Genomic DNA, 14,478 nt, shown 5'->3' with positions numbered 1-14,478 from the left:
CCACCATGTGGTGAAGAAAACCAAACAGCGGTGACGAATGCCGATGCGAAGAACTGACCAACAAGTGTAACCCTACATGCCCGTTTCATCAGGAAGAAAGGCAGAGAATGGTCTGCGCCCGCCCAATTCCGCATCGCATCTTGTAGAGTCCTTCACCAAGTCAGTGGCGCAATTGCACTGGGTAGTGTACACTTAGGGGTGACCTCATAGACCCACCTGTGGGATGAGTACACCTTCGTGGGAAGGGTATATTTTAATAAATCTTCCTAATTGATAAAATGGAGTTGTGGGGGAAAAGTTTATTGACAAGGGGTTATGAGGGGAAGTTCTTCCCAAAGGGGGGAGGCAGCGGTGCACAGTAAAAAAAAAAAAAAGAAAAGAAATCTCCACATGTAAACGCAGCACATGTGAAATTAAAAACGACACTGAGTAGTGAAGGGGTCGGGGTAGGCGGACACAAAGGGAAGGTTCCCCCCTTCCTGCCGCTTCCGCTTTAACTTTTCCCCGCCTGGTCAATCCTCTTTATTAACGTCTCTGAGTAGCCAGGGGTGTAATAGTTGATGATATCTTCTGGGAAGGACTTGTTGATGGTGTTGATCTCCATTTCGATTTTCTTGGCCTCCTCGGAGTTCTTTATTTCCTGCGCGGGGGGGTTGTCGGAAAACGTGTGAGGGGCCAGGAGCGTATGAACTGTTGTCGGCCAACGTGTGGGTAGAGGTACGCCAAACGGTATGTGCATGTAGGCGCTTCCCACCTGCAGGTACTTCAAGCAGCCCGACTTGATGAAGGACTTCTTATAGGTGGGATTCTTGGGGATAATTTTTGCGAACTGACAGATGCAGTATTTGGCTAGCTTAGCCGTCGCTTTGAGGAAAACGGGTTCTAGGGACTCCAAATCGATGACCTTCTGAATGACGCTCTTGAAGGAGAGTTTCACTTTCTTTTTCAAATCATCCGAGGAGTCATTCGCATTGTACAGATTTACTAAAATGATTAGGAGGTTCTCATCGGATAGCTTGCTAGCATGAGAGGAAGAGTGTTTCCCGATATTTCCAACCGTCCAGACGCATGCAGCTTTGATGTAATCCTCCGTTTCTTCAATTAGGCATTTCTTTAAAATAGGAATAGCATTTGATAAAATGATATTTAAGCTTAGCGATTCGGAAAAGGACGCAATGAAGCCTATACATAGGATAGCGGGCAGTCGGACACTACCCCGAGAGGTCTTTTCAATGCATTCACATAGGAAGGGAAGACTACCTGCACGGGTAATAATCTTACAAATATCTTCATTATGCTTACTCATTTCTTTTAAACAATTGGCACAGTTCTTTTTTACCACATCGTCACTATCGTTTAGGAGGTAAATGATTCTTGGAAACACGTCATTTTCAATTATAAGTTCAGTTAAGTCTTCTTTATGTTTTGCGATTTGAGCGAGGCAGTTACACGCATGACGTTTTACCTGCACATCTGTGTGTTCTAAGAATTTTATCAGATGCGGAAGAGCATTATTATCGACCACCTCCTTAGCGATCTCGTTGGTCTGCTTACTCAGCTCTGTTAATATGTTTAATGAACTCCTCACTAGGTTTGTATCCTTCTCCTGTAGGGAGAGAATCACCAAAGGGATGATCCCCTTTGCCATCAGTTTGTTGGACAAATCCACGTCATTCTTCACGATCGCGCAAAGTGCATTTATACATGCCTCCTTCAATCTAATGTCATATTCGTCCAAAGAATCCATAAGATTATCAATACAGTTTTCCTCCTCCGCTACTAAATTGGCTAGCTTGGCATTATGGCTAGCTAGACACTTCAATGTATTGGCACAATTTTTTCGATAATTCTTATTTTCATGCTTTAGACAGTAGACTAGATGTGGTAAGACATCATTTTGTAAAATCGTGAGAGCCACTTCCTCCGAGTGACTAGCCATTTTGGCTAATATCTGAGTGGCATTCTGCTGGACGATTGGAACTTTGTCAAGGATCAGTGGCCGAATCATAATTATGATATCCGTGCTGATTATTATCTCCATGTTGTGTGCCTTTAGACACATGTCGTATATGCTCTGGGTGAACTGCGTCCTGGACCGGTTGTAGTCCTCAAATATCTGCTGAATTATTTTGCTCATTTTGGGTGGCGATTTTGGCGAATTCAAGGAGGAGGAATGGAAAGAAGAAGAAACGTGAGGAAAGTACACAGGGGGAGCGGCGGGGTAGGGATATCCCTGTCCGTGTCCGCGTCGGTACACCTTCTCACCGCCCTGAGCCAAAAGGGACCCTCCCCAAGCGGAATTGCCAAATGGACGTGAAATCGAGTTATATCCGAACGGGGAGGAAAAATAATCCGTGCGTATGCCTTTGTGTATGTTCATTCGCATCCTCCTCCTTACGCACATGCTCTTGCGCAGGGGGGGGCGACCCTCTCGTCTTTCCCCCCAGGAGTGAGCAAATGGGGAATGCGGAATGGGCAATACACAATAGACAATAAATACACAGATGGCAGCGCGAAGGGGAAGCCTCTCAGAGTGGAAAGGAACAGTAAGTACAGTTTTTTCTCCTTTTCGCATTGGCGATAATGGAGGATGACCCCGCTCATCAGTGCGCCTATAACTTCACAGTCGCGTGAATCGTGCACACAGAAAAAAAAAAAAACGAAAAAAAAAAAAATAAAAGAGTAGTGAAAAGTCAAGATAGTGTCTACTCCGGTGAGGTGTTCCCTAGCGAATTCGCATCACATTTTCCCCTTCCGCGTGGAGCAATTGTCTACTTTTACCCTCACCAAAAAAAAAAAAAAAAAGAAGAAAAAAATAATATGCTAATCACCTGCAAACTTTGTCCACCGTTTTAAAGTGGCCTCCCTTGGGCATCCCTTTCGTGAAAAATCCCGCCCCCCGAGGGGTATTCTGAACAAACCAGCAATGACCCCCTTTGTAGAGGTGGGAAGAGGGACGGCGAAAACTTAGTGAAACATGTGAGGAGTGCACAACGACGGTGCGAAGGTCGTCTGGTGACCACCCCTTTGAGTCGCATACGAATATATATCTACCCTCCCCAGAGGGGCCTCAACCTGACGTCCACTACTTCAGTAGATCGGTCAATCATCCTCTCGTTGAGCGCATCGTGTACGCGCGAAGGAGGTGTCACACAGTGGAAATTAACTATTTAAGAGACCTCTTATTTACTCTCTCACGGATAGGTGTGATCACAGTGAAGGCTTACTGGCGGACGAGTTTCCTTTAACGACCAAGTCCGTCCAACCTTTCGATGCCTTTGTTTTACTGCTCACTTGGACAGGTTATAGTTCTTCTTTTTCTTTTCCCCCCAACTGGTGTGTGCCGCGTATGTCTGAGTAGACAAAAATTATACAGTGCCAATTCGTCAGATGATCGATGGGGTAGGTATATTTGTCGCTCCCCCGCCCGCTTTTTCAATTAGCCTGTTTTTTTTTCCATCCTTTTCTCATAGGCAAGATCACTAAATGGGCCCCCAAAAAAAAAAAAAAAAAAACGGTGCAGCTAACCAAATTATGAAAAAAAAAAAAAAAAGCTCACACCAAGCAGAACTTCCCTTTCTTAATGTTCATTCTACTTCTTCTGGTGAACAAATTATTCTGTTATTACGAACGGCACGGATGTTTCATGTGTACGGTCGTCAAGTGGTGGAAAAGAAAAAAAACAGTAAAAGAAGAATAAAAAAAGTGTAAAAAAAGCAAGCATACGAACGAGCCACCTGCGAGGGAGTAAACCCATGTATGTACACTTGGGGGGAAAACAAAACGCAGGCTTATGTGAGAAAGGTCTATCGAAGGTACCAACGAGTTCAGCTCCAGCTTAGGAGGTGAATTGACCTTTTTTACGCTGACATGGACGTTGTGCACAGCGCGGGTTGACTCACTTATTTGCTCTGTTCCTGCGAGAAAAGAAGCGGGGAAGGGGGAAAAAAAACACGCAAGGAAGGAAAAGCCTCCGTGTATGGAAGCGCGTAAAGCATGTGTGCGTTTGGGCGTTTCCCCTTTTGGTGTTCCTCCCCCGTGGTGTGTTCCGCGTTTTACGCTTCGCCGCTGAAGTGCTAAATTTCTGAGCCGCTTCACCGTCCCGTTTGGCCGTTTGAGGGGGCATCAAAGCGGCACACCCTCTCTGCATCGTTGCATCTTTGCCTCGTGGCGTCTTCGCATCTTTCCATCCTGGCCTCCCACAACGCGCCACTTAGACGATGCAGAGGAAACGGAACAGACGTAACGACCCCAATGAGAGGATAGCCGATGAGCAGGACGAGTTCGGCAGCGGACTCGATACGGACAGAGACAAAAACGAAGGATCGAACAATATAATAACAACCTCGGGGAAGGTCTACGACCAAGATTTTAATAACTTCATAAATGAGGAGTATCTAGATGGGTCCGACGAATCTTCTTTTAATTTCTCCAGTACGAAGCCCATTCATTTGGAGTATGGTAATGAGGGGAAGAAGTATGCCGTACTGAAGGGAATGTATAGTGACGGCGGGGAGGATAAGGAGCGGACTGTCAAGAAGAAGATACCTGCAGAGGATGGGGCGAATCAGGCCAGGGAGGTACCCAAAGGGGCCGCACTAGTTGGTGGCAGAAAGGCGGCGGAGCGAAACGGAGGAACAAGGGCAGTCTCGAAGGGAGGGGGAAAAGCAGACCAAGGAGCTCCGCCGGTGGAGCAGCCGAAGGATCTCCAGGAAGACAGCCCAGACGACGCCAATTCGGTTAGAAGCGTATCTGGGGAGCAGAACCTCGCATGCGTGGTGAGGAGTGAAACGGGGAGTGAAGTCTCCCCAAGGAGGGAGCCCCCGGGGAGAGAGCCCCTTGGGAGGATGCCGCTTGATGGGAGGGAGCCCCTCGGAAGAGTTCACCCCATAAGCGGCATCCCTCTATCCAGTGGCCTCCTCCCCGTTGCTACCGCCAACACCGCTGCTACGGCCCAGATGGACTTCCCGAACGAATACCTCAACAACAGCAGCATGGCGTCCAGCATGGCATATCGAGAAAATGACCTCTGCTCGATAAAGTACCTAGTGGTGTGTAATTTTAAGAGTTACGAAGGGGAAAATATCATCGGGCCGTTTTCCAAATTCACAGCGATAATAGGTCCAAACGGGTCAGGCAAGTCAAACATAATGGATTGTATATGCTTCGTTCTAGGAATAAATAATAAATGCCTTAGGGTGAGAAGCATGAAACATTTGATTCATCACAAGGAGAACGAAAAAGTGGAGATACTTAAGAGGAAGAAGTGTTATGTGAAACTTGTCCTAGAAAGCAACAAAGAGAGTGTTGAAGTTAAGAGGACGTTAAATTACAGAGGAGGGAGTAGCTACTACATCGATGAGAAGCCCGTGGAGTATAAGGAATACCTTTCATTTCTGAAGAAGAATCGGATAGAAACGAAAACGAAGACATGTCTAATTTTCCAGGGAGACATTGAAGATATAATAAATAAGAAACCAAACGAACTAGCCAAATTGTTCGAATACATTAGCGGGTCAGATGAGTACGAACAAGTTTATGAAGACATGAAGGAAAAGCTAAAGGAGAAACAGATGACTTGCAAGAGTTATCTCAATGAAAAGAAAAAAATCGAACAAGAAATTAAAATACACAAAATGCAGATCAGTGATAATATTGAGCAGAACCAATTGAAAGAGGAACACGAAGAGGACGTAAAAACTTTCTACCTTTTCCGACTGTATCACCTCCATAGGAAAAAGGAAAAGCTAAAGGAGGATCTACTTACCTATAAGGAGGAGAAAATCGAATTCGAGCAAGAGGTTCTCTCCAAGGACAAAGATATGGCTAACCATTTGGAGAAAAATAAACTGTTGACAAAGAAAAGTCTCCTTAAAATAGAAGACGAGATTAGAAACTACCGTGTCGAACTAAACCGATTGAAAGTCACCCTCAACGAGATTAATGAGAAAAAGCAATTCAATCAGGACTCCCTCACCAAAGTCTTAGCCAATCAGAAGCTACAAATGAACATACAGACACATTGCACGAAGTTTTCCGAAAATCTCAACGAACAGGTGAAGGAACAGACGAAGAAGCTGAGAGGAGAAATGTCAAACAAACTGGGGGTCATCGTAAAGTTTATGGAAAAATACGACCGTGTGAAGAGGTACATCCAGGAGAGGCACAAAACGATGTATGATAACCTCGTGAAGGTTGAGCGGGCATTTCGTCTAAGCAGTGGAGAAGATAACGATAGGAACGCTTCTGCCCTAAGTGAGGAGGAAGAATCCCTATTTCGGAAATGCAACCTGTTAGATCTGATCGAGAACTTAAGTGAGTATAAAAAGTGCAAAGAGAAATATCTCTACCTCTGCGCCAACAGCAATATCAGCATAAACAATTACAACACGCTAGCCAACGCGCTGAAGAAGGACATAAAGGAGCTCCAGGAGGAGTGCGATAATCTGGGTAGGAAGAAGCAGAAGGAGGTACTTGACTACGAGGCGGAGAAACTCACCATGGATGAATTGAGCGGCCGAGTAAACACACTGAGTAACCTGATCGAGGGAGACAAGGAGAAGGTGGAAAAGATGAAGGCACACTTGAGAGAGCTCCACCAGACCATCTCAGAGAAGGAGAAACGTATAGAACAGCTGGACAACGAAGTGAACATATTAAATGTGCACAAGAATGAACTAATCCAATTTGAGAAGAAAAAGGAAATCATCTCCAATATGAAGAATCTCTTCGGGGAGGACCAGATATATGACGAAGTCAGCTCCCTCTACGAGGTCAGCAATCACGTCTACTTCACTGCGGTTAATAATGCGATTCATAAGTATAACAATTTCCTGGTGGTAAAAAATGTGGACGTCGCTGCGAAATGTATTCGCTACCTCAAGGACAATAAGGTGCACAAGATGGATTTCATTCCTATGGAGGATTTTGTCAAACATGTGAAGCGCAGGAGGGGTCAGCGTACACATAGGGAAGGACCCCCACAGGGGAATGAAGGCTTTACCGGCTACGCTTCCTTCGGGGGGGAGGACCCCTCGGAGGAGACTTGGCACGAGGAAGACCATCAAATGATGGAAAAAGTAATGAATACATTTAAGAAGAAGAACATCGTTCTGGCAAACAACTGTCTCGTGTGCGACGAGCAGTTTAAGATCCTATTTGACTACCTCATAGGGACAAACACACTGATCGTGGAACGGATAAAAGACGCAGAGGAGGTGAGAAGCAAGTTCCCACATCTGAATGCAAACATGGTGACACTAAATGGACACATCGTATCAAAGAATAACAATCTAATCGTCGACATATCATCCACACACGGAGACAAAGAAAGATACAGTAACAGGAGACTCAACATCAGCATGTATAATAAGATCCTCAATGAGAAGGAGGAATGTCGAAGCATCATCAGCGACTGCAATAAGAAGGTCATTCAGACGAATGAACAGATTAACAAAACGAATTACGAACTAGAGTTAAATAAGAAAAAGGCAGCTAGTTTGTTAATAAAGAAGGAGATCTTCGAGAAAGAAGTTGAAGGAAAACAAGCCACCATACAGAGTTATCAAGACAGGATTGAAAAAATAAAGAACGTACAGATGAAGAAAAAAATTGATAGTCTAGAGAGTTACGAATCGGAGCTGCTGAAAGAGCGAAAAGGATTGGCGTCTTACCAGAAGGATTCTTTTAAAATACTAAATGAGAGGTTCCAGATGGAAAATATTTACGAGGCCATTGAAAGGAGTTCAAAGGAAATGGAGAAAATAGACGATCACATTGATCGCATAAAGAACAACATAAAGAAGCTAAATGACGACATTAACGAACTGACAGACAAACGAAACGAAATTCAACTATTTCACAAGAAGGAGAAGGCCGCAAAACAGGAAGAGACTATCAAAATGGATCTATACAAACTGAATGAGGAGGAGAAGGAGCAGATGGATAAAATGCACCAAACGGAAAACGTCATTCGGGAGAGAGACATCGAACGGGACACTCATCTGAAGAATCTGGTCCAAATCAACCAAGAGCTCAATGACCTGCGAGATCGAATAAATGGGAACTTCGAAAAGTATGAGACGATGCAGAGCAAGGTGGATAACTGTCGCAAGAAGATTCTAATTTACGTCACGCTGGTGAAGGACCTCATCAGCGAGTGCGACATGAATGGCGTCAATGTGTTCGCGGCGAGTTACGCGATTGCCGATGAGCGGGGTGGGAAGGCCCAAACCCGGCACAGAACAACGCGGCGTACACGCAAGGGCCGCGTGAGCAAGCTCCTGCAGGGAAGCGAGGAGGACGACTCGGACGGGGGGAGCGCCGCCAGCGGGAGCAGTACTCGGGGTAGTGGTAGCGAAGACGAAGAAGATAAAGAAGATAAAGAAGACAAAGACGAGGAAGACGAGGACGAAGAAGAGATAGACCTCACTCTGGCCAACATCTCCTTCGACGCACTCCCAGAGGAGCTGAAACAAATGGACAACGAACAGGAAATCAATACAGAGCGGGAGAAGCTTGAAAAAGAAATCGAAAAGAAAAAAAAACTACTCAAAATGAGGAACATAAACACAAGTGCCGAAAAAGAGTATGAACAATTAATCTCCAAATTGAAACTTATCGATGCTTCTCTCTCAAATGAGCGAAAGGAATGTAATCTCTTCGAACGAAACTTTCGCATTTTACAAAAAAAAAGATCATACAAGTTTCTCCACTGTTTTAACTACATAAAGAATGTCATCGACAATGTGTATAATAATCTAACATACAGTGTGAAGCATCACGTGGGAGGGCAAGCTTTTCTGGATCTCTTTAATCTGAACGAATTCAATAAGGATGATGAACCCTTTTACTGTGGCATTCGATACAATAATATGCCACCCATGAAACGTTTCTTTGAGATCAGCGAGTTAAGCGGTGGAGAAAAGAGCATGAGCGCACTGGCACTCATTTTTTCCATTCAGAAATATATAAGTAACTCCTTTATCATTTTGGACGAAGTTGATGCCAATATGGATCCCATTAAGATGAGTGCCCTCGCCAGGTATCTCAATTCTATTAACAGCCAAGTTATCGTCATTTCTTTGAAAGAGAAGTTTTTTAGCAAGAGTCAGACCCTCATCGGGGTGTACAAAAACAAGCATAAGAAGTGTTCCCGCACGGTCACGCTCGACATTTCGCGCTACCGCCAGGAGGTGTAACAGGCGTAGTGGCGGAGGAGGGAGCCAAGCTGCCTCCCTGTGTGGCACATCCGCCTGCAGCGCTTCACCCTGAGGTGGCTCTCCTTTCGGCCATTCATCGGATAGTAGGGAACCCCACCTGCTACGAACTGCTACCAGCAGCTACCATGCGCTACCACAAGCTACGACCCGTGCCTTTTCTTTCCTGTACGCTGGGCCCCCCCCCCCTTACACGTGCCTGAAATTTCGCAAGTCCAACTTCCGATGGTTAAAAAAGACGATTGCGTGGTTCTCTATCGTTATACTTCGCATAACATATTTGATGAGGTACACGTGCTGTAGTCCCTCGTCCAGAAGGTGCAGGATCCTGCGCGGGGGAGGGGGTGCGCACCGCGATGTGTGTATGCGCAGGGAGGGGGCGATAACAAATCATGCACCGGTGTCGCGACATCTGCCACACTGCCTTGCCATCACGCGCTGCACCGGCGTCTTATGGGGGGTGATATCCACCTGGCGAGGTCCACGAGAAGCTTCACTTTCTTCCCGATGGTCTTCTTCGCGTGGTTATCACAGGAGGCGTAGCTGCGGGTGCACGGGGAGGGAGGCTCTCCATTAGTAGGCCCATTAGTAGGCCCGTTTAGAGGTCCATTTAGGGGCCCCCTTCCTAGGGCGCTCTTTTTTGGGATAATTTTCCCTCCTTTTGCTCTCTTTTTGATCTTCTTCTGCTGTGTTTTTTCTCTATTTTTTTTCTATTTTTTCTCTCCTCTTGCCCATCTGTGGGCGGCGACGGGGCAGCTGGACTCACCCGGACATGTGTCTGACGACGTGTTGCAGGTGCTCTTGATTGATGCCCAACTCGGTTAGAAGCTTAAAGCCCAAAATTTTGTCTACCTCACATCTGCATTTGAAGAAGAAGAAGAAAAAGTGCACGAGGTGATGATAAGTTGGTGTACCGCTTAACACACCTGTCTGGGTAGGGGGAGCTAAACTGCTAGTTGAAGACAACTTGTTATGCCTTCCCCCATACCTATGGTGACAACACGGGGCGAGAATGAAGTAATTTTCCTTGTCCTTCTTGCAGCTGTTCACGAGCATTCTATAAAGGAAAAGACGGGGGGGAGGGTGCATTCAAACGGATGTAACATTATATGGGGTAGGTTACCCTGGGTGAGGCTTCTATGAAGGAATCACTCCCCTGCAATTCTCCCGTCTTCATACTGCCAAGGAGATGGCAGGGGGGGAGGGGGGTAACCGCCTTCCTATCTCCACCTACCTAAGAGCTAAGTCCGTGCCATTACCACACAAGTGCTTCGTTAGAAATGTCACCTTTTTGCAGTCGAAGTTTCTGAGGAAGTTATTCATGTCATCGTAAACTCTGCAAAAAGGAGAAAAAAAAAAGGGGGGAAGGAAGAGGAGAAAATGGGAGAAGGGAGTGCCCTTGGCAGGTTTGCTCATCACCTCATTTCATATAGAGAAATATAAACAAATACACACATATAGGCATATATACATATAGGCATATGCCCATATACACATCTACCCCCGCAGTGACATGCGCCTGACCCCTCCTGGCGCCGCCTCCCCCCTCACGGACCTCAAGAGGTTGTTATTGCCCTGGGTCAAAAAGGAGAAGAGCTTCTTTACGTGCACATCGAAGTAGGTGCCCAACTGAGACAGGTTGTTTCGCAGGAACGCTTCCGTTATCGGGGCACCTCCATCTTTAGGCTGTTGGTCCGTTCTGAGCGGGTCGTCGATTTGATCACCCCTTGAGGGTAGAGGACCCCTGTCTTGTTCGTCATCCCGCGTGGGATCCTGCAGGTTATCCGTCACGGGAACGCCCCCCCTCCAATTGTACACCCCCTTGTAGTAGTAAAACTGAATGATGTCAGGAATGAACGCGGCCGAGGAAGAGGCCACAGCGGAGGAAGTTCCTTCCCCTTTGAAGCTATTCTCTGAAAAGTGCATAAATTTTAACAAATGGAAGTCTGAGATGTCTGCCTTTACTCTGATCAGATGTTGGCTCTTCTCTTGGGTCATTTGCATAAGGAAGTTTTTTTTTTCCTTCTTGTTCCTCAGTGATTCCCTCTCGATGATCAGAAGTTTGCACCTCTCCCGTGGTTCCACTGCTCCGGGTGACTGCTCCATCGTGTTGGTTGTTCGCTCCCCCGCTTGGCTGTCCACTTCTTCTCCAGTCAGGGTTGCCCTTTCCCCGACGCCATCTTCCCGCCGCTTACCCCTACGCATAAGGAACCTCTCCAAAATGTCGACCAAGTCGTCCATAATAAATTTGACCCATCGCGTCGTGTTGGCTTTCCCGGCACCCAGCTCGATAAAGAGGTAGTCCCTGAGGGAGGTGCCTTCCCTTCCATTCCATCCTCCTTCATTAAACATACGTTCGAAGATCCCCAACAAATTGTCGTTAAAATGGAGAAGCAAAAACATTAGGTTCACATTTTGTAAGTCATGTTTGTCTAAGTTTTCCAAAAAAAAAAATATCGATTTTTTAGCTGAACTGTTCAGGCAATTTTTGTGATGAAAATTTTTATTCTTTAATCTTTTGATAATGCTCATTTTGCAGCATAGGTAAATGACTGTGTATATGACGATGCTGATCACTTCGTCTCTGTCGAGGTTTTCTCTCCCAATCACTTGCTCTTCCGTGATGGTATCTGCCTTGTCGATGTTTTCTTCTTCATTTTTTCCTTTCAGGGGGAATACCTCCTTGTCTATAAATTGTAGAAGCTCCTGGCAGAGTCGATATTTGTGGATGTTCCCGATGTTTTTGAGGGTGAGAATGGGCAGTGGGTGTTTCTCCTTGGGATTGCTTCCCCTCCCATTTGTGTTCACCGCATCGGCACCACAAGTGTTTCCCTCCTCTGTCTGTATTAGTTTGCAATGGGGGGATAACTTCCCCGGGTGCTCCTTTACAAAGGAGTGCTTTCCATTCTTCCGCTGTGGATTTTCCCTCAAATGGTATATCAACTTCTTCACTGTGGCGATGTGGCCATCCAAGAACCGGTTGGCAGTGCTTAAATGGGGATCTCCCTCGGGGGGGTGCTCCGTTGGCGATTCACCATTTCGCTCCCCCTTTTCTGTTACCCCCGCCGCTACCTCTCCTTGCAGCGCTCTCAAAAAGGCGTCGTCCCGAAGCCTGCACAGCAACTCCTCCACTCCGTGATTTAAAAATCGCTCGAAAATTATTTTATGCTTAAGAGTGTGAAACTGATTGAAGCTAGTGATAGTTATTTTTTCTTTTAAAATGTGGAGGATGGTTTCATTGAATGCGACATAGTATCGGTTCAGCTCAGCTTCGACATCCTCTTTGTCCATTAGGTACCTACTCGTGTCATTTATGCTGGGAAAGCAGAATGGATTGTAGTGAAGATAGAGAGCCTTTAAAAATAGGGGGCATTTTTTCAGGTGCTTTACTATCTCCTTGGTCCTCCCCACGCTGTCATCCGGGGGGAAGGAATTTCTTTCCAGTGGACACATGTCCTCCATTTTGCTGGTGCCCTTCCTGTTCGTTCCTCGCCCTAAGTGCGTGTCGCTTTGTCAGGCGGATTTTAGCAGGCCGATTTTAAGAAGCCGATTTGGACGGGCCCATTTGGACAAACTGATCTCGCTTAGTCCATTTCTTTTGTATACACCCACGGATGGCCCACTCTCCGGGGGTGTCAACCGCACTGTTTTTCCTCCCTTTCGGGAATGCACAATAGGGAGTCACAAAAAAAAGAGAAAAAAAAGAGAAACCACTTGCTTAGGGCCAACCTCTGTTCCTGCACAGCATTCACAATCTATGCAATACTTATGCGACACGTTGGGGGAGTGTCCTAGTGAGGCTGCTCTCAGGGGTAACTCCTTCCAAAAGGGTCTTTTTTCCTCCCCTTTTCGCGACGGAGGTGCTTATGCGAAGTGGTGATGCCACAGAATGACGTGGCGATATGACAGAATGGGGTGAGATGCCACAGAATGACGTGGCGATGTCACCAAACAGGGAAAGGTGAACAAAGAAAAGGGGGCACATCAACCCCGAAGGCGTTTAATACAGGGAGGAGTAGTATTTCTCTTTCATTACAAAAAAAAAAAAAAAAAAAAGGAAAAAACGGATCATCCCGTAACGGGGACTTTCGACATACCTACAACGTATGCAACACGTGTAAAATACAACCTCGCGAGAATCGTCTCCGTTTCATTCCGCTTCGGAAAATTTACTCCTTAAATGACGCGTGACTTACTAATGCGTTCATGCTTGCGCTCGTTTCTGCGTTTATTTTGAAGTTCTCCTCGCACATTTTGGCATAGTGGCAAACGTCCTGAAGAGAGGGGGAGGTGGATATGCGCATGAGAAGGATGTATTCACTGCATTCAGGTGAATGACATGTTGGAGGGGTGAACAACGTGCAGGAGTATCTCCAACTAATAAAAGTGCGTCCACAGATTGACTAGAAAAAAAAAAAAAACTGTACCAAATGAATTTGCCTCCTTATTTTTTCCTCGTACGGGGTGTCCCCATCCTGAGAAAGGTTCGGTTAAGGGGGTGGAAAGTCGCAGAAGGAAAATGAATGGCAGTCACCAGAGACGAGGTTGCGCCTAGGTTTGCGTCTTTCCTCACGGGAAGGTCAGGTGGAAGAGAAGATACAAACAATCGTCTCCCTCCCCCTGCACGTCCATACAGGGGGGAGTGCTAACAGAAGCCGCCTCGATCGTCTAACTTTTAAGGGTTCCCCCAGGTTGAGCTTCATGATGCCCTTGTTCTGCTCATCAATTTTGACATTAATGAGGTTCCTTATCTGGTGAGTGAGGAGGGTATAGGGGAGGGAAGAAGCAGTGGAAAAGGTGAAGCGGCGATGACGCAGCACATTCGGGGGAAGAGCAAACTACATGTTAGTTCTCCCTCTGGAAAGCAGCTGTCTCTTTTTCCTCTCCCCCGAGGTGAGTGTACCTCTTGAAGGTAGTAGTCGTTTATCCGATCGATGATTCTTGATATGATATCCTCGATAATGGTCTGTGGGAAGGGGAAAGAACGCGAAGGACGGGGAGGGGGAAGTATAATCCTGTAATGGGATTTTCTCCCTGTGGGGTGGGGAATCTCCATGAAGAATGATTCCTCTTTATGCATTGAAGAGCCTACCTGCGCGATAACATCTTCGTAAAATGTTTTAAAAGAAATGAGGGGGAGGAGGACCTTCTCCACCTGCTCGCTAGGCTTCTCAGGGATCTACCAAAGAAAAAAGAGGGGTAAGCAGGAGGGAGGTAACGAGGAGTATAGGACATTGATGAAGGATCGACTGGGGGGGGG

General features: G+C 46.2%; 3 protein-coding genes across 3 annotated transcripts; 1 reads left to right on the top strand and 2 right to left on the bottom strand.

The window, feature by feature from the left end:
• Window positions 1-493: 493 nt before the first annotated feature.
• C922_02305 (hypothetical protein) lies at window positions 494-2,137 on the bottom strand (the record flags this gene model as incomplete). Its single annotated transcript, XM_008817904.1, has 2 exons — window positions 494-640; window positions 755-2,137. 2 exons carry the CDS (start codon window positions 2,135-2,137, stop codon window positions 494-496), a joined length of 1,530 nt encoding a protein of 509 aa, XP_008816126.1.
• Window positions 2,138-4,220: 2,083 nt separating this feature from the next.
• On the top strand, window positions 4,221-9,200 carry C922_02304 (structural maintenance-chromosome 1; the record flags this gene model as incomplete). The annotated part of the gene is made up of 1 exon (XM_008817903.1): window positions 4,221-9,200. The coding sequence occupies one exon, from the start codon at window positions 4,221-4,223 to the stop codon at window positions 9,198-9,200; it is 4,980 nt and encodes a 1,659-aa protein (XP_008816125.1).
• Window positions 9,201-9,407: 207 nt separating this feature from the next.
• Window positions 9,408-12,680, bottom strand: C922_02303 (hypothetical protein; the record flags this gene model as incomplete). The annotated part of the gene is made up of 6 exons (XM_008817902.1): window positions 9,408-9,546; window positions 9,690-9,761; window positions 9,985-10,077; window positions 10,207-10,275; window positions 10,453-10,554; window positions 10,774-12,680. The coding sequence occupies 6 exons, from the start codon at window positions 12,678-12,680 to the stop codon at window positions 9,408-9,410; spliced, it is 2,382 nt and encodes a 793-aa protein (XP_008816124.1).
• Between the last annotated feature and the right edge of the window lie 1,798 nt (window positions 12,681-14,478).

Source organism: Plasmodium inui, assembly GCF_000524495.1.
Source record: "Plasmodium inui San Antonio 1 unplaced genomic scaffold supercont1.8, whole genome shotgun sequence".
Classification (NCBI taxonomy): domain Eukaryota; phylum Apicomplexa; class Aconoidasida; order Haemosporida; family Plasmodiidae; genus Plasmodium; species Plasmodium inui.
The sequence above is the reverse complement of the archived record's forward strand: the minus strand, read 5'-3'. Positions and strand labels throughout refer to the sequence as shown.